The sequence below is a fragment of the Rutilus rutilus genome, assembly GCF_951802725.1.
Source record: "Rutilus rutilus genome assembly, chromosome: 4".
NCBI classification, from domain to species: domain Eukaryota; kingdom Metazoa; phylum Chordata; class Actinopteri; order Cypriniformes; family Leuciscidae; genus Rutilus; species Rutilus rutilus.
This window is the reverse complement of record NC_140212.1, coordinates 3,110,747-3,130,784: the sequence shown is the minus strand read 5'-3', so window position 1 is coordinate 3,130,784 and position 20,038 is coordinate 3,110,747. Positions and strand designations below refer to the sequence as shown.

At 39.6% G+C, this 20,038-nt stretch overlaps 2 protein-coding genes across 4 annotated transcripts in view; both read right to left on the bottom strand.

The window, feature by feature from the left end:
- Positions 1–3,686, bottom strand: part of slco1c1 (solute carrier organic anion transporter family, member 1C1) — a 39,327-nt gene extending 35,641 nt beyond the window's left edge. Inside the window, exon 1 of the mRNA XM_084407286.1 lies at positions 3,594–3,686. The gene's annotated coding sequence lies outside the window, so the exon portion shown is untranslated. The remainder of the gene's footprint in view (positions 1–3,593) is intronic.
- Positions 3,687–5,186: 1,500 nt separating this feature from the next.
- pde3a (phosphodiesterase 3A, cGMP-inhibited) overlaps positions 5,187–20,038 on the bottom strand; it is a 91,514-nt gene continuing 76,662 nt past the window's right edge. For all 3 annotated transcript variants that reach the window (XM_084407282.1, XM_084407283.1, XM_084407284.1), the window contains 5 exons: positions 17,799–17,998; positions 15,763–15,966; positions 15,519–15,680; positions 12,264–12,534; positions 5,187–11,403 (listed from right to left, as the gene is read on the bottom strand). In XM_084407282.1, the coding sequence (XP_084263408.1) occupies positions 11,018–11,403; positions 12,264–12,534; positions 15,519–15,680; positions 15,763–15,966; positions 17,799–17,998 (1,223 nt within the window). In that variant the 3' untranslated portion in view covers positions 5,187–11,017. The remainder of the gene's footprint in view (positions 11,404–12,263; positions 12,535–15,518; positions 15,681–15,762; positions 15,967–17,798; positions 17,999–20,038) is intronic.

The following is a 20,038-nucleotide window of genomic DNA, read 5'->3' as shown; positions in this document are numbered from 1 at the left end:
TTATGCTCCTAATGATCTTGATGAAGAGGGTGTTGTGTGCCAGACACATGACTCATTATTTGTAATCAGCACAAGCCCTTCTCACTCCCCCAGACGAGAGATCGGAAGACTTACATTTTCTATCGAGGCGAATGTGTCCGCTTGTGTAAGAGCTGCGGTCAAACAGAGTGCGTGATATGTGATGTTGATATGCTCTTGTGAAATGGATGCGTAATCAAAGTATTGCAGAATGAGATCCTCTTCTGAACATAAAAAAGCTTGCCATATTAAACCAAGGTTTGGGTTTTTTCGAATGCAAGTCAATGGTAGCCCTGTGCACTTGAATGAGAGTTAACAGAAATGATCCCAAGACCCAATTCACCCTGCCAACTGATTTGCGTATACTATTATTAATAATTATGAAAGTTAGCAATACTAACCAGCAATACTAAGCCATGTCTGGTTTACATGGCATAAGAAAAAAAAAAAGGTTGTTTAAATGTAGATCATTTGGCTGTCTATTCAAATTGCTATTTTAACCTGAAATCATCCTGACTAGATTCAGCATGAATTGATATACAAAAACATGAAAAAGGAAAATGTGGATAACAGAATTTTTTATAGAATATTTATGCATGATCTAACTTGGGTCATGACTTTACATAAAATGTCTATAAGTGTTACCTAAATTATATTTAAAAGAACAAGTGCAGAAAAAGGTGATTAAAACTTTTTTTTTTTAACAATAATATTATTAATAAAAATAATATAAATAACTATGAAATGGTGACCACGCCCAATATAATGAGCAAATACTTTAGACAAGTATCATTTTTAATCTAAATTACTAAAACAAAAGGTTTATGTACATTATTCATATCAGTCTTAAAAATTAAAGTTAACCCATTAATAAAAGAACCTGTATGATCTTGGGTGATATGAAGAACATACAGTATAATAAATCATTAACCCCCGGTTTCACAGACAAGGTTTAAGTCTAGTCCCAGACTATAATGCATGTTTGAGATGTTTTAACTGAAAGCAACTTGCACTGATATATCTTAAAATACGTCACTGCCGTTGTTTTGTCTCAAGATGAAAACCAGTAATGTTTTTTTCCCCAAGGCACGTTTATAAAATGTCCTAATTGAACTAAGGCCTAATCCTGGCTTAATCTAAGCCCTGTCTATGAAACCATGGTCCAAGTTTTTTTTTTTTTTTATCTTTACAGAACCATTCAGAAAAGAAAAAAAATACACTGACAAACCTTTACTTTTAAAATATACATGTTAACGTGACATTCATTGCAAACTGTTTGAGGGTTCTCGAGCGTCTCTCTGATCTTCCAGGACGAGCGCTCATAGGGAGAATAGCAACGCTGCTGAATTTGTGCGTTTAATTTGTAAATCTCCCTGACTATGGAGTAATGGAGGCCTAAGGCTTTAAACAATCCTTTCTGAAACCTGTTCCAGTCTCATGGGCTTTAATACCACCACCTGACTGCAGACATTTTTTTCCTCCACAATCTTGATCACTGACACCATTAGTCTATACAATGTGCTTGGTTCGCTAAATACTTTCAGATCATGGCAAAATTTCAGATTTTGCATCTTGTACTAATGTCAATTAAACTGGCTGTTATGGAGTAACTCCTTCAAGGCATGTCTGTCAAAAACAGTCACGTTTACAGAAATGCTTAAAGGGATACTCCACTTTTTTTGGAAATAGGCTCATTTTACAACTCCCCCAGAGTTAAACGAATCCATTCAGCCGATCTCCGGGTCTGGCGGTACCACTTTTAGCATAGCTTAGCATAGATCATTGAATCGGACAAGACCGTTAGCATCTCTCTCAAAAAAATGACCAAAGAGTTTCGATATTTTTCCTATTTAAAACTTGACTCTTCTGTTGTTACATCGTGTACTAAGACCGACGGAAAATGAAAAGTTGCGATTTTCTAGGCTGATATGGCTAGGAACTATACTCTCATTCCTGCGTAATAATCTTTTAATAATCAAGAAACTTTGCTGCCGTACCATGAGTCCAGCAGGCGTAATGATATGACGCAGCACCTGAAAATAGTCCCCAGCTCAGTAACTTCCAACGTGACCGGGACTAAGTTTGTCTAACCTATTAGACCTATTTTCAGGCACTGCGTCATATCATTACGCCTGCTGGACTCATGGTACGGCAGCAAAGTTGAGCAAACACCACTAATAAATGAAAAATTCCCACTGTTTTCATGTCAGTCAGTGATGAACATTGTCCCAGCTGCAACAGAAGGATTGACTCCTTTATTGATCTGGATTCTGATGTGGATTAAGCAGGTGCTCCAATTAGTGAAAGTGCTTAAGACTTCTCACACTGGTCAGAGAGGACGTGACGGACGCTCTTGACCAGCACACATCCAGATCGGTTCCCACTGCAATTAACCTTACAGACACAATTAGTTTAGGATCAGCGGATGAGAACAGCTTAATTGGATCAGGAGAAATGAAAGGAATGACACACAAGCAAAACCTTTGGCACGGTGACTGGCCTCACGTCATGTGAGCGAGACGGTTTATCATTTCGCATCCGGTTATTTTGGAGTTTAACACACGATCAGCACAGGCAGAAATATGTGTATAAAATAACATTTTGGAAAGATTTTGGAAAGTTTAAAACAAAGAAATGTTGTGCCGTAAAATGAAGAATAAATATAGCAAAGATAATACGAATGGTCAGATTTTCCACGAGTATGTGTCGACATTAAAGAGAGAATGACCTGGCTGGCTGCCTGCATAATGGGGCGGGGCTACATGGTAGCTCCGCCCCATACTTACTCTGATTGGCTCGTTGTCTTTCACAGGTATGTATAATAGGAAAGGTGTTCGGAGTTGTCTTTACAGTAATGTACAGACAATACAATATAGCCTACATCCTGCAATGGCAAGAGAAATTTATTGAGCTGTTAATTCGTGGGACTTAACAAGTTAAAGTAGAGAAACGCCAATAAAATATTACTCCAAGTGAGGTTTCTAATGCGACAAGTAAGATAGACTTAAAATAGGTTAAACCTCAGTCTTTGTCCATTCATTGTTATGAATTATTAGGTGCACACTTATACGATCTGAGAATTTGATACTACTCGGATCTTGGCTCATTTAAGCGGAACAAGACCAAATCAAGTGTTTATTGTTCACTTGATTCACTTGTTAAATGGATACAAAATTCTGTCATCATTTAGGCCTACTCGCCCTCAAGTTGTTCAAAACCTGTATGAGTTTCTTAATTTTTTTGAACACAAAATAAGATATTTTAAAGAATGTTGGCAACCAGACCAAAAAAAAAGTAGGCCTATATATGGCTACTGTCAACTGTCTGGATCATTTGGCACACAGACTTGGGGCGGAGGGACAGGTTCTGCCCGTTTACCAGGTGTACTCTAGTAGTACTTGATTAAACCCTATGATTTAACCCAAGTATATTTAGCCCTCTAGCGGTTTTGATGTGAAACTGCAAGTTACTCGTGTGTCAGATGAACAGCTCCTAGAACGTCACGTGTTGCCATCTTGGCATCTTGTAATTACGGTAATGGCGTGAACACAGATAACCATCACTAGATTTCTTACCTGTCTGGAAATAATTTACGCCATATCTGGATTGGTTTTAAATCCTCTGAAGTCTCTGGGTTATCAGCATATCCGACAAGCAGTCCGATGTACATTTGAGTGGCAGAGGGTTTTGTCACATTCCCTTTTTGCTTGTAAACTGTTCTGAAGGAGGCTTCTTTGTGGTACAACTCAGGTGGTTGCTTTTTAAATTATCCATTGTATTATGTTGCTTATTAGTCTGTCACAACTATAAAAAAAACTTTAAAAAAACTCCCGCCGCTCCGAACACACGCTGTAACGGACTTCCTCTCTTGTTTACGCACGTGACATAACTGCGCAGACAAAATTTCCCGCGATATCCGACCCGTCGGCTTAATTTATAGATCATTATTATAAGCTTACTATTGTGAAGCATGGAAAGGCAATGAGAAACACTCATTTTTAATGAACTTGCTCAATAGTTATTTTTTAACCAAACATTTCCCATACTGCAACTTTAACTTTTCACTCAAAGTGCTATGCTATAAAAGTGTAATGAAATTTTGGAAATAAATGAGAAAAAATTGAATTCTGATCCTTACAGTACATCTTTTCCCCCCCTGGTAAATCGCATATAGATAAGTGGTTAAGAAAACAGAATTTACATTTATTATGGCAGACGCTTTTATCCAAAACAACTTACATTGCATTCAAGATATACATGCTATCAGTTCATGCATCTCCTGGGAATCAAACCCATGACCTTGGTCTTGCAAGTGCCATGCTCCACATTTTGAGCTACAGTAAATTTTCGCTAGTGGTGAAAGGAACCACAATAATGACCCACATTACAGTAGCCTTTCTGTTGATCCCATTGCAAACTGTGTAAAGTGTGCAGAGAATAAAGCAGTGATGATTTCTGAAGAGATATATTATGGGGTGAGCTTTCCTTCAGTGCAATGAAGCGAGATGTGCACATATGAATTACACACACCTCAAGCTTTAGGAAATGCACACGGATGCCAGGGACACGACTTATCTCATGGTCCGTCTACAAAGCTGACGTTTAGAGGGCTGATTCAGAACATTGTGGCTGTCAGCATAAAAAAAAAAAAAAACTATGGTTTTAGACAAATCCGCAACTAATGAGTTCAAAGCAACACGTCCCTCAAGCCCTGTTTATAATCCACTTATATAAGTGTCCTTTCACAACATTATTTGAGAACACGATCAAACAATGTGCCATAATACTTCATGCTGAACGCCAACTAATTTGTCGAACTCTGTTTTTCATAGAATTTCTTCAACATCAAATTGGCACAGACCCCAAACATAGATCAACACTGAAGCCAAGTACTAGACTTGAAGTGATTTAAATGAGCTTGGTAAAGTTGAGTGCATATTTTTGCTTAATAAGAGCAATTTGACCTGGCACAATGGGTGTGGGATCTTACCTTGACTTTGATTGAGACAGGAGCCATTTTCAAGCCATAAAAACCCATAGACAATTGTATAAAAATGTGATGTTTTACCCTTTGTCGTGAGCTTGTTTAGCTGAAAACCTTCGGACTGAATTAGGGGTGAAAATCAATGAAGCAATAAATAAATAATTAAAAACACAGAGACATTCGATACCACAGTATTTCACTCGTATTATTAAACTGTATTCACATTACAACATCCACAATGTTCAGCTTGTGACAGGTTCTAATAATCTCAATATATATTTTCTGTATGTTACATTATACCAAGAGGCACTTCCAGTAAGTCTGGCAATAGAGGAGCTACAGTATAGTGTCTAAATTACAAAACAGTAAAAATAAATAATGTTTATCTAAAAGACTTCTGTTGTCGTTTTCATCTTTTTCGTCCCTTTTTTTTTGGCTTTGTTTTTGTTTCGTTTCATTTTTAACCTGTACACAATATCGTTTTGTACAAAATGGAACAACAATCAGCGATAAAATGAATATTTCACTTTACGAATACTGGTGATTTACACAGTTCCCCTTTCTATAGGTATTGCTACATGTGTTAAGTGCAAGATACAAGTGAGAAGAAAAATAATTATTTGTCAGTGAAGTGCCGACTATATATATATATATATATATATATATATATAAAAAAAGTACAAGTCTCATTTCTCTTTCTCAGAGAAGTGTAAAGCTTGTTTGGTTCTCAAGGTGAACGAAACGTGTGCCCGGTGGACACGGTTATCAGACGCGTACAGCTGAAGATGAAGGAACGAGTTATGAACAGGAAAATAATAAAAACGATCAGCTTTTCCAGTGAACCTGACATGCTGGTCAAGTTCAAAAAAATCTGGAGGGATGCAACCCAGTCATCGTGCATTTCTGCAATACCTGAACAGGTATTTGAGCTGAACTGTACAGACTGTCATTAATTTCACTCCTAAGGGCATCTGTTATCTGAGAAAAAAAACATGAATTTAGTCACATGACATTACAATGATCCTGCTATTATGAACATGTCCACACTGGCTTCTCAAGACTTGTGCCGCTCATTTGGACACAAGAGTTTGCGTAACGTACAGGATCTGGAATCAGAGCCACCAAACGCAGATCAGAGCTGAAAACCGGTGTAGGACAGGGACGCATGCTTGCCATGCCAACACACACAGGCAATCCTGAAGCACACGCACAAGCACATCAAATGTGTAGGGTCGCTAATTCCACAGTTTTTGTTAAGTCTCTCTGAATACTGTCTGGGTGGAAGCAAATCTGAAATAATGGACCTGTCTTTGATGATTCTGGGATTTGAAACACTTTGAGACATCAATATCTATGACCTTTGATCGTCAAAGACTCGCAGCAAAGCAATTCCCAACATGTGCCCACTGCTATTATGCAAATCACTTGGCAATGACATACATTTTTCAGACAGAGTAGGCCTCCCATCATCCAACAGTAAGATGAAGAGCGGAGCCATATTGCATACTAGATTCTTTCATAATGTCACATATTTCTTAGTTAACCTGGGAAATAATGTTTTTAAGGGGATTTTGGGGATTGATTGTAGGTTATGATATTATCAGTTCAATTTATTTGGGGAAATATCCCAGCTAACAGGAAACGTTCTCAGAAAGATCTGGCTATAGGTTATGAACAAACGGCTCTTCCAGTAACGTTAAAGGGATATTTCACCGCTGGAAAGATGAATGTGTATTTAAATTGGGTCATTTATGTAGTAGAAATGTGAAGTTAGTTTAGAAGTTGGTGCCTTCTAAACCGAGAAAAGCCAGAAAATTTATTTTTGGCTCATGTGGATGAAAGACTACAACTCCCAGAATGCACTTGCTTCGCTGCCCTACGAGGCCACTCCCAAGCCACGCCTCCCGGTTACAGAGGGCAGTGTCGGGAGAAATGATACAGCTAGGCTACTAGTCGACTGGAAACTGAAAAGACAGCGTTTTATGGTGAGATCCCCCTATGGGCGAGTTGAACACATGCGGGACGAGCTCCTCCTACTGGCTGGAGTCTCTCGCCTCTGGACAAAAGAGCCTCTGATGAGATAAATGACAATTTTTGCGTCATCAGAGGTTTTTTTCCAGACACACAATACAGAAATCTCTCGTCTCAGGGGGACATGAGGGGGGGAAGCACGGTCACTCGAAAATACTACCAGGGTTTCAACTGATACAAAGCTTAACGCTAATCGGTGAAGTATCCCTTTAATAGAGCGTTTGTTTTAAGTTATCTGGTCTATAATAATGTTCTCAAAACGTTAGCACAAAAATGATTATTTATACATTGTCCATGGAACGTTTTCCCTGAAATGTTACTACTTGTTTCAGAATGTTCAGTGTCCCTTCAAAAGTAACGTTTGCAAAATGACCAAATGGAATGTTCGTCTAACCAAGAAAAAACATCTAATAAACTGGAAGTTTTGAACGATTCTTAATAAGAATGTAGCAAAATGTTCTTAGAACTTATTTTTGTTAGCTGGGAATGTAACACTTTGATGCATGACGTCCACAACAGTGCACAAATCTTTAAAAGCCATTTTTAAGGTGAAGACCTTTGACACTTACCCATAATTTATTGTGACAATCCTTTTTTATAGTATATTCTGTTTTTATTATGATAAATTCAAAATGGCAAACAAAAGTGATGCAGCAAGTAACAACTAATATATTTTATTGCAGTGGACAGTAACGCTCTCAAAATGCGTTATTTTTGAACAAAAAATAATTATTTTTTATATATATATTTATTTAAAGGTAATAAAAACATTAAGACTACTATTTGTGATTGAATAATTCATGCACCAAAGGGTTAATATCTCTGGCCTGAGGTTACAAATCTAGGGCCTAATGCAGAATTATAATACCCTCTACACACGTCCTCACAAGCACACATGGCCTTCACATGCTCTTCCAGCCACTGAGAAGACCGGCTCCGGCAGGGGTGTCCAGTCCTGCTCCTGAGGGCCACTGTCCTGCAGAGTTTAGTTCAACCCTATTAAACACACCTGAACCAGATAATCAAGGGCTGTGTCCAAAATTGCCCCACGTACCCTTAAATAGGGCACTATTTCAGGGGACGGTTCATTTTAGCAGTGTCCGAAACCATGGTGGACGTTATCGAGTGCACTCATTCAATCCCATAATGCACCGCAACAACGAGTGTACAACTGCTAGAGAATACCCATAATGCACTGTAAGATGTTGTTCATCCATTCATCCATTTTCCAAACCGCTGGTCCAATGTGGCTACAGCGTAATATCAAACAGGTATAAATTATTTTTTAATTAATTATTAAATTGTTTAATTGTGACCCTGGATCACAAAACCAGTCACGAGTCGCACGGGTATATTTGTGGCAATAGTCAACAATACATTGTATGGGTCAAAATTATCAATTTTTCTTTTATGCCAAAAATGATTAGGATATAAAGATATAAATTTCCTACCGTAAATATATAAAACATTTATTTTTGTGAGTGAAAGCTGCACAATCGTGAACATAAATGAACAACTTTACAGGCGATTTTCTCAATGTTTCGATTTTCTTGCACCCTCAGTTTCCAGATGTTCAAATAGTTGTATCTCGGCCAAATATTGTCATATCCTAACAAACAATAGATCAATGGAAAGCTTATTTATTCAGCTTTCAGATGATGTATACATCTAAATGTTAAAAAATGTACCCATGTGACTGGGTTTGTGGTCCAGGGTCACAATTAAGGTTTAGACATCCTAGTTTCCATGACAGAGTTCAAGATAAATATTTTCATCACTACTAGAGCTGCCAGTTTGCTAACTTTCAAATAATTATTAAACGGATAGCACAAACTATGCAAAAGCAGCAGCCCTTCCGGCGCACCCGAATTCACTCCCTCCCTTTCATTCCCTCCTTCAAGTGGACAATATTAGTGGACTAATGTAGGGAACCGTGAATGAGGGTATAGGTGGCGATTTCGTACACAGCTAAGGTCTTACTAGGCAGGTGTGATGAGGCGAGTTGGAGCTAAACTCTACAGGACAGTGGCCCTCCAAAGAGCAGCTTGGACACCCCTGAACAAAAATGGTGTTTCATACTTCGGGGAGAATGAATTTGAAGTCATATTTGGCACACACACGGTTGTAGCTGTGCGATAGTCACACAGCAACAAAAAGAAAGTGCAATTGGAAACGCTACTATACACATAGTATTGCTTAAATAATTAGCTGAACTACATTGCACCACGTTGCCTGATAATATTAAGGCTTACTCTGCGTTTCGATCAAAGGGGACGTTTCAAAGATGGGTCTAAAGCACATGACCGTCGCCTCCTACCAGGTGTTTTTAATTGGCTCTCCTTCAAAGTGACTGAAGGCATCGGACTCGGCCTGATTAAACATCGGACTCGAGGTGATTAAGCCCGCAGAAGTGTTTCATCTCGCCGTCACGAGCAATCTGCCTCTTCCGGCACATCAAAGGCGAGCGCGGACAGCCGTGTCGACCGGTGCCCGTATCTCATGTGCCGCACATGGTCTCTGGGTCCGCTCATGTGAGAGGGACGGCGCTCGGCGTCTCATCCCTTGGGCTGAGGAGCTCGCAGTCGCTCACATGCCTGCCTGCATCTCCATGGCGGCTGCGTGACACGACTGTGAAGCATAACTACGGCCTTGTTTAGAGGGAGAACATGTGACTGCGGGGGAATGCGGGACCCCGAGGCTCTCTCGACGGGCCATGCGCTCCAGTCAGCGCCTTTGATCAGTGAAACTTGCCAGAGCAGTTTAGTCTGCTCTTAAAACTTGCTGGAGCAGTTTACTAAGAAGCTTAAACGCAGGAACAGAAGCTCCGCTTGACGGGGAGAGAAAAAACGGGGATGTCTGTAAAGTTTCGGATGGTACAAACATTTGTTAGAGTACATGAAAACGAGAAGAATGACGTGATGTACTACTGCATGCCGTATGGATGAGGGCACTGTATGTGTGTGTGTGTGTGTGTGTCTGTGTATATATATATATATATATATATCAAATCACCTGGTAAAACAACAATTGGGCTATTGTTAAAAAGGCCATTGACGTTTTGAAGAAATTACACTTTAAAAAACAACTAAAGATTCCCTTTGTCCTCACAAATCAAGATTCAAAAGATTAAAAAGTTGCAAGAAAGTCCGTAAAAACCAATGACTCCTTGTACCGTTATCCAAAAACAGTCTGATCCTGAGAAATGCAAGATCTCAGTTCATGGACTAATGAAATGCCGAGGGAAAAAGGTGAGGGAAGAGAATGACGAGCATTCGGCATGACGCCTTCAGAAATGGGACAAGGACAATGGTGCAAGCATTTGCAATAGAAAGGACCTCTGGAAAGGAAAAAAAAGAGAGCAATGGCAGGACAGACATATGGTGTTAACATGTGGAGTCTTTTGTAGCATTTTCACAAATGCATGCTGTTTCTGGGACATTTGCTTTCGTCCACTGCGGATGATGGGATTCGTGAGTGAGGCGCAATGCCTTTAAGGAGCTGGCGAGAGTCACGGTGGATTGATTTCTCTTTCCCGACTTTGACACTAAGCTCCTCAGAAATTCTTGTTGAGTAGCTGTGTGGGACGAGCCTGCAAAACTTGTGTCGCTGCAGGTCACTGGGACCCCTGTCGTAGTTTGGGGGGGGGGGTTAAGGTGCAGCTGGAGGAGTTTCGCCAGAAGGACTTGCAAAACTGACCAACATGACGTCTAGAAAATATAGGAAACCCCCCCTCCCCCCATGTCCCCGTCAATTTTAGCATCAAACCTCACTTGAGTGTCTAGCACTCATAGTTCACCGCCCACTCATTGTTGATCAAACCCTTTGTCCCGAATCACCCCTTCCCACCCTGTTTCCTTTAGGCACATGTTCCCCAAGCATCTACAGTGTTGTGTCTAAGTGATGTGCTGGCAACCATTTCTTAGAAGTCTCGCTTGCCTATAAAAAGCTTTCAGACAATGTTCTCGTCTAAAACCGGCAAGTCATTCATTCTGGATCCTCGTCTTTCTCGTCTTCAGTTTCCTCTCGTTTTCCCATTAGCTCCGCATCGTCTTCTACAGTTGTTGTGTCTCGCTTCGCAGTCCCGTCTGCTTCCGCTACAGTCGCACCATCTGTTTCCTCTGTTTCATGTGTCTCTTCAGGTGCAGGACTCTCCTCCTCTTCCTCTGCTGACTCCTCCTCCTGGTCGTCTGTTGGCTCCTCCTTGCTCCCAGGCTCCTCCTCCTCTTCATCAATGGCTAGGATTGACTCCTCCTCTTCTGTCTGGCTTTGGGACTCTTCTGCAATGACCTTCTTCCACATCTCATGGTTCTCCAGCAGGTGCTGGGTGATCTGGCAGAACACTTTCCGTCGTTTCTTGGGTGCGTCTTTCTCTAAAGAAAGTAAATAAAGATAGTGTTAATAGGTTTTTCATGCAGCAGCTTTAAGTGATGATTTAGAAAAATGTTGCTTATACCAGTAAAAAAAAAAAAATATATATATATGTATATGTACATATATATATTTTAGTATTGCAAATTTATCTTATTTGACTAGCAGCTTTAAGTTATGACCTATATTTTTGTAGAGAAATGTTGCATGTGTAAAGTAAAAAACGAAATAAAAAAATAGACATGCAATGTGTCTGCTTAAATACACATAGTTCCACATAAATCATATTTAATATTTATAAAATAAATAAAATAATAAATACAAACACATATTTGATCTCATATTAATAAATATATATATATCTTTTTTTTCTGAAACATTTTTAAATCCAGTTTCAGTTTAATTACACTGTTACATGTCTATGTGAAATGGTTCTACTGACAGGGCAATCAGATTTTATTTGATCATAATTTTCATTAAATATGGGTATTAGCTAGGCCATGTTCACACAGCAGCAGAATACGGTTGTCAGTTTTGTATTTGATTCCTTAATACGGTTACGTTCACACACAGTTCAGTTATTTACGGGATTGACGACCGTATTCTATAACCAAACTCACACCTGTAAATTCTAAGGACTCAGTACCATATTCTCGGAAAACCTGAGCTGTGTGAATGGAAAACATCACGTCATAGAGTGCGAAAAGCTACAGTAGGTTGCTGTTTGAGTTGACTCACAGTCACAACTGTAAGTAAATGTGGTTGTTAATCCCAATAACTAACAGTGTGAATGTAGCCTTATTTCAATCTGATATTGTACTTGATCTGCAAATTATGAAAAAAAAAAAGAAAAGTGACTCACGGGAAAGTTCTGAGCTGGAGGAGGCGTCTTCCTCCGGTGTGTCTTCCTCATCCTCATCCTCTTCATCTGTCTCCGTCTCTTCCTCAGCATCCTCGCCCTCTTTGGGCTGAGGGTTGACCCAGTGCCCAGGCATGAGGGCAGCAGAGTCATAAGAGTTGCAGAGAGGGCCGACGATGTGTGTGATGAAGGACTCCTGTAGTTTGGCCAACTGGGGTGCTGAGCGGTCCATGAAGGGGCTAATGGGAAGGCCCAAGCTGGACTCTTCATCACCCTGAAACACCAGAATGAAGAGAAAGCACATTTTACTAGTGCTGTCAGAATGAACGCATTAACACATGCAAATAATTTTTGCAGTTTAACGTGTTAAAAATATTTAACGCAATTAACGCAGCATCTGTTTTTTAACGTCATCCTTTGGCTAGAATTACATTATATGATCACCCTCTTAGAAATGTCTGTCATTAAGGATAGATAATCAAAGAACTAAAGAAAAAGAAAATCACTCTTGACTGAATAACTTTTGTAGCTTTAATAAGGAATAATCTATATTTAATCTATAATTTACGCAGTGAAGACTGTAAACTTTATTCAATTCCTGTATATATCCTACCTGTAAATCTTAAAGCACTGTTTACAAGGTTACAAAGTTTTTGTGCATTTTGACAGGGCAAGTAAACATTTTAACTGGTCTGACTGGGCCAATGGAAAAAATTAAGCACTGATGTATTAATGGGCAGGTGAATGTGACATTTATTATAATGTATTTATGTGAAAATTAAAAGTTGTTATATTTCCTTAAAGCCTAATCAATGTTAAAATTGATAGCTTTCAATTATACTGTATTGCTGAATGGATATAATAAATGTCTAAAATTGAGGGGAAAAAATCTATTTCATAGAGACATCAGTAGCAGTGTTGTTATCGGTGATACCTTCTTTCATAAAAAGATGCCATTTAAACAAACATTTCAAATATAGGCTACTTTCTTTATGTTGTTTCTACGTTAATTTGGGAGATTAAATGTGTAATTATTACAATATAAAAATATATGAAAAATATATTTAATGTTCGGTGCGATTAATCGTGATTAATTACAGAAAAATGTGTGTTTAATTAGTTATTTTTTTTAGTTAATTAATTGCCAAACAAATATTATATATTGCTTGTAAAAAAAAGAGAAATTTGGGTTGCAAATTATGTTTCAAGTTATTTTACAAATATTTGAAATGCAATACAATATTTGGTTGTTATAATTGAAAAATCTTCTGAAATAATATTGTTGTTCATCTGCACCTCCTATGGTGGATGAAAAGCATCATGGGAACTGATGTCACCAGAAAGCATTACGAGCATATGAAAGCTGCATCACGTCAGTGCTAACAAATCTAAAATCCAGCCTGAAAAAGAAACGCATTCAGTGATGTGCAAATACAGTATACATTTCATTTCGATTCAGAAATGCTCCACATAGTGCAGATTAATCATATCTGATTGATGGCTAATTTGCATTTTTTTTTCAAATTATGCAGCACTGCTGAGCAGATATTTTATACCCTACCATCTATTGCATTAAACAAGTAACGATATTACCAACAGTATATGCTCAGTATATTCAAGCACAGCCGAGGAGTCACACACTTGATTGGATTTTTCCAGTTCAGGGAAAGAAACATACTTCACAGACCTTCTACCGCTATAAAACTAGGTCAACCTTCCCATGGACGGGGGAAACACACCCAGGCACGAGGTCTGGGCTTTTTTATTTATTTATTTCAGATCGCAGTGCTGAAATAAGTAGGTGATCAGCGATTAGAGGAGCATCATATAGTCCGCGTGACAACATATGCTTCGCAGAACCTGGAGATAAACAATGAGAGCGGAACAACAACAGGCAAGGTCTCGCGTTGCCATGGCAACCGTGCCGTCGATGACGTCACAGGGCAGTGATGTATGTGCGCTGTGTTCTGTCAGGTGCTACTCAGAAGTGCTGGAGAAATGAATCATTCAAGAAACGAAACAGGGAGGGGGGAAAACAGGCTCCTTTGAAGCAAATAATTTCTGGTCCCTTTTGAAATGCTCTGAATATGGCCAAGGGTGGTCATATGACGCTTTGTAGCTCTGTGACGGGGTCTCGACACAACTGGGTCATCCTCACTCTGTGTTCCTCACAATAATAGACACTCATCGCTGGCATCCAAACAAGCCCTTAATTCTCTGAGAGCATGATCAGAAGACGTGTATACAGACAGACTGAACAAGCACACATGATGTACCGTAATGGTCAACCGATATGACGCGCAACAGTCGGTTCCGGAAGTAAAAACTCCATTCATTTTCTCCATAGGGAAACTGATTTTGAACGATAACCCTACTGTGGAGCTACGAGGTTGTTAATCGATAGTATTTGCTTCTGTTGAAGCCGTCCCGCATTATTTCAGCTTATTTAAATAAAAAAAAATCGGAAATTCCTGGTGAAAAACTACATTACCCATGATGCTGTGCAGAAAATTCCACCAATCAGAGAGTCGAAACAAGCAGCACCGCCAAAAGATCTTGTTAGCCTCCCATTCCCATGAAGCACTGCGAATGACGTAATCGAGTCGATTCTCTCTACGCTCTCAAAATACTTAAATGTTTGTATCTGCATAATTTGCAATATATATGTAACATATTATATGTTATATATGTTAGCTCATGGCTTTTTAACGAAGACTTTTAAAGTCCCTATGGGATAAAATGAATGGAAAAAGGCGTTGCCCCCTATTATTGAAATCCAAGAGTCACCCCTGGCTAGCAATATGCTAAAACATGCTAGTAGCGAGTTAAAACATACTAATTCATGCTAACAACATGCTAATTGCAATGCCAATCTGACATTAAGGTTGCCTTTGGTCAGATTTAGTCTGGCTGATTTATATCAGATGATAGCATCAATGCATGGTGTGTTTTACCAGAAAATGTCCTCAGCACATTCCCAGCAGATCAGCCTGATGTACAAGTTTGCTTACTTTCTGCCCTACTTTCTCATTACAGCTGTGAACGTGTTGCCTTCAGCACTGCTTGGGGAGGATGTAGATGGTTGCCAGGCAACCGCGTATCCTTGCCATCCTCTCCAGCCACTCGATGTGAATGATACTGAGACGCCAAGTCCTTACACGTGCATTCTCGGAGCCTCTTACTATGCTTACTACTTAATGCTCTGACTGAATAGCTAAAAAATTACTTACATACATCAAATATAAAGCAGACACTGACCTGTTCGTAGAACTCGTTGACGATGCCTTCCGTCCACTGCAAATGAAGCTCCTTGCATTTCAACGGACCGTTTATATCCGCTAACTTAATACACATTTGACACACCAGCAGACGATCATTCTCGTTAGACCATTCAATCCCCGAGCAACCGTCATCCCCCACCTGAGCAAACATAAATCAATTAATAAAATGCACAGCAATAGTTGGTCTATACATGCATATCTAATGTGCAGTAAGTGCTCACCTTGGCGTTGAATTCAGCCAGAAAGTCAAAGTGTTTCTTAAGGTCTGTGGCCAGTATGGCCTCGATGACCAGGAAGCGAAAGCGTTTGAAATCCATGTGGTCCAGACTGGCCAGAAAGTTGTACTCGGGCCTCGACATGAAGAGATTCCAGGCAGAAGCTGCGTGATGGTTCTCCAGCACAGAGCGGTCATTGTAAAGCACGGCCTTGAAACACACACACAAGACGTTTATGGCACTTCAACTATTTTAAGGCTCCAGAACATTGTGACCAATCCCTGAACTTGCAGGTTACAATTCAAAACAACAACTTTGGATATTAATATTCATAAATATCATAATTGCTTCTACAGCATAGCATGGAATACTCCATCTTAATACGAAGTACTGAAACAGTCAAATGGTTGCAGCCTTTTTGACCTTTTTCATCAGACATAAGATTATTAACCTTGAATATGACCAATAGAAACAGAAAGCAGCATGCAAAATTAGCAGACTACACGGTAAACAGGAACCACACACACACACACACGTTCTCGCACATGGCGCTCTCATAAACTCACTCAGAGGAACACACAGAAGACCATGAAGAGTTGAATAAAGTCGTTATTTTTGTGTTTTTTTTGCGCACAAAAAGTATTCTCGTCGCTTGATAAACTTCAGGTTGAGCCACTGTAGTCACTTGGACTATTTTAACGATGTCTTTACTAACTTTTCTGGGCTGGCAGATATCGATTACAGAGAAGCCTATGGAGGAGTGAGACAGCTCTCAGATTTCATCAAAAATATCTTAATTTGTGTTGTGAAGATGAACGAAGGTCTTACGGGGTTGGAACAACATGAGGGTGAGTAATTACTGACAGAATTTTCATTTTTGGGTGAACTAACCCTTTAAGTAATTTATTCTACCTCTGTATTAGTACCGGCTATGATTCTTAAAGGGGGGGTGAAACACTCAGTTTCAGTCAATCTCATGTTAATCTTGAGTACCTATAGAGTAGTATTGCATCCTTCATATCAAGTCTTTAGTTTTATTATATTTCTAAAAGAAAGATAGGCTGTACCGAGTCTTTCCGGAAAAAACGAGCGGCTGGAGGCGGGCCGTGTGGGCGGAGCTAAAGAATCACGAGCACGCGCAGCTTTTGCGTTGAGAGTGTCTGGAAGCTGTGACATCCTTTACCGAATAAAGGAATAAAACGTTATCCAAAACAAACCATGGCTAACTATCAGATTCAGCCATACATTTATGATCCAGAATCAGATCCCGAGGCTGAAATTGAAAACGAGCAGCAACGACTACAGCAGGACGTCTCTATGTGGTGTGTACTGGAACTGTATATATTTGCTTAGCGGTTTTTGTAAATGACTCATTTCCACTTTATGTCGTCGTATTTCTTTTTTTCTTTAAAGGTGTACATGTGGGAAGTGCAGTTTGATGCCAACTGAGGCGGAAAACGTTTGCTGCCAAGAAATAGAACCGGTTATACTTATGTCTTGAAATGCATTATAATGTGTAAAGTTGTAGTTTGTAAGACTTAATATGATAGCATACAATTAGCTTACTAAATGTACTTTAGCACTGTCTTCATAAAAAGCAGCCGATGACTTCCCTAAAGCCGAGCACAGCGCTTTGATGGGCGTACTGCTTTCGCTCTCTCGCTCTGGTCTACGTGCGCGCGCGCGCCCTTCCGGGAGAAGTGCCCTTAGGACCCGTATAAGGAAATTCCGCCGCATCTGACGTCACACACGCCCATACTCGAAAAAAACTTTCTGAAACTTGTGACAAACCGGAAGGAGTATTTTTGGCACAGAAATACTCCATCAAACATACAACTTAATTTTTGAAACTTTGTCCATGTTTAGCATGGGAATCCAACTCTTTAACAGTGTAAAAAACTCAGTATGCATGAAATAGCATTTCACCCCCCCTTTAAGAAAGCACATATTTACAGTACAAGGAAATTACTTCTCCATTGAAACTCTTCAAGGAAATAGGGGGTAAACTGATTTTGGGGTTGTGTGATGATGGTGTGTGTTACCTGTGGAGCGCTGGTGGCCACCAGGAACGCATTGGTCCTGCCAGGATGGTCGTAATCATGCATGGCAGCCGCGACGTAGAGCGCCATCAGCTCGAGCGCGGGGATGAGGCCGGACAGACACCCGTAACCCTCCTCCTCTACGGGATACGTCCTGGACATCAGGTGCTTTGAGCGGCCGTGAGCGAGTCCACTGTCAGAGTCTGAAGACACAGAGAGTCGGAAAGATGTCTGCAGATTAGTTCACACTGTACATTCATAGTCAATATGTATATGCAAATGAGGGCGAGACATTTCTGAGAGTATGTGTAATTAATACAGCAACCTTTTTCTCATTTTTAAAAAGCCCAAGAAAAATCATGTTTGTTCCTACAGTACAGCTCAAACAGTAGAGCATGGTGTTTGATTTGGGGATGCATGAACTGATTAAAATGTATACCTGATAAAATGTATACATGAACTGAGAAAACGAATATATATATAGTGCGGTTGGAAAATGCTCTCAGCCAATCAGATTCGAGAACCAGAAAGAACTGTTGTATAAATATATATATACAGTTAATTAATGGCACACCTGGTAAATATGATCAAAAATGGCTGTAAAAAGTAAATCGGCATCGTTTATTCTTTTGATCTTTCATAAAAAAATTAAATAAATAAATAACCTTTCATATAAGTAAATGAATTGAAAGTGGGGGGTAAATCACATTATGAAATAAATGCTTTTCTCCAAAACGCGCTGGCCATAATTGTTGGCACCCTGTTATTAAATACTTTTTGCAACCTCCTTTTGCCAAGATAACAGATCTGAGTTTTCTCCTATAATGCCGGATGAGTTTGGAGAACACCTGACAAGAGATCAGAGATCATTCCTCCATACAGAATCTCTCCAGATCCTTCAGATTCCCAGATCCATGTTGGTGCTTCTTCTCTTCAGTTCACCCCACTCATTTTCTACAGGGTTCAGTTTAGGGGACTGGGACGGTCATGGCAGAAGCTTCATTTTGTGCTCAGTTAACCATTTTTGTGTTGATATTGATGTTTGTTTTGGACCGTTGTCCTGATGGAAGATCCAACCACGGCCCATTATAAGATTTCTAGCAGAGGCCGTCAGGTTTTGATTTTTTATCTGTTTGTATTTGCTAGAATCCATAATACCATGTATCTGAACAAGATGTCCAGGACCTCCAGCAAATAAATAGGCCCACAACATATAAGATCCAGCAGTATATTTAACCGTAGGCATGGGGTACTTTTTATCCCTGTTTGCACCAAACACATCTGCTGGGTTTGCTGCCAAAAAGCCCATTTTTTGTTTCATAGAATCCGGTCCCTTTTGAAGATCCAGTCGTGTCTGACCACTGAATATGCTGGAGTTTGTTCTTGGAGGAGCGAGGAGGATTTTTCTTGAAACCCTCCCGAACAACATGTGGTGATGAAGGGGTTGTTTGATATATATTCTTTAGGCTTTCTGACCCCAAGACTCAACTAATCTCTGCAACTCTCCATCTGTGATCCTTGGAGAGTCTTTGGCCACTCAAACTTTCCTCCTCGTCGTGCATTAAGACAATATAAACACACGTCCTCTTCCTGGCAGATTCATAACATCTTTAGTTGATTGGAACTTCTTAATTATTGCCCTGATGGTCAAAATGGGGATTTTCAATTCTTTAGCTATTTTCTTACAGCCACTTTCTATTTTGTGAAGCTCAACAATCTTTTGCTGCACATCAGAACTATATTCTGTGGTTTTACTCATTGTGATGGATGATTAAAGAAATGTAGCCTTTGTGTTTCCTCATATTTAAACTACACACACAGTTTACACACAGGGTGTTCCTCAGTCACCCTGGTGTGCTAGAAAAAAAAAAAGTAAATATTAATGGGAATATATTTTACTCGTAAAAAATTCTAGGGGTGCCAATAATTGTGGCCAACGTGTTTCGGAGAAAACCATTTATTTCCCCCCCAATGAGATTTCCCCCCACTTTCAATTCTTTTACTTCAATGAAAGGTTCGATTTTTGCAAATTTTTTGAATGAAAGATCAAAAGGATAAACAATGCAGATTTATTTTTTACAGCCATTTTTGATCATATTTTCCAGGGGTGCCATTCATTCTGACCACAACTGCATGCATTTGGCAGGCGCTTTTAAGTCAAGTCAAGTGAGCTTTATTGGCATTCCACTGTATGCAGAGACATGCCGTTCTTCACAGGACCACACTGTTACACATGGGAGACC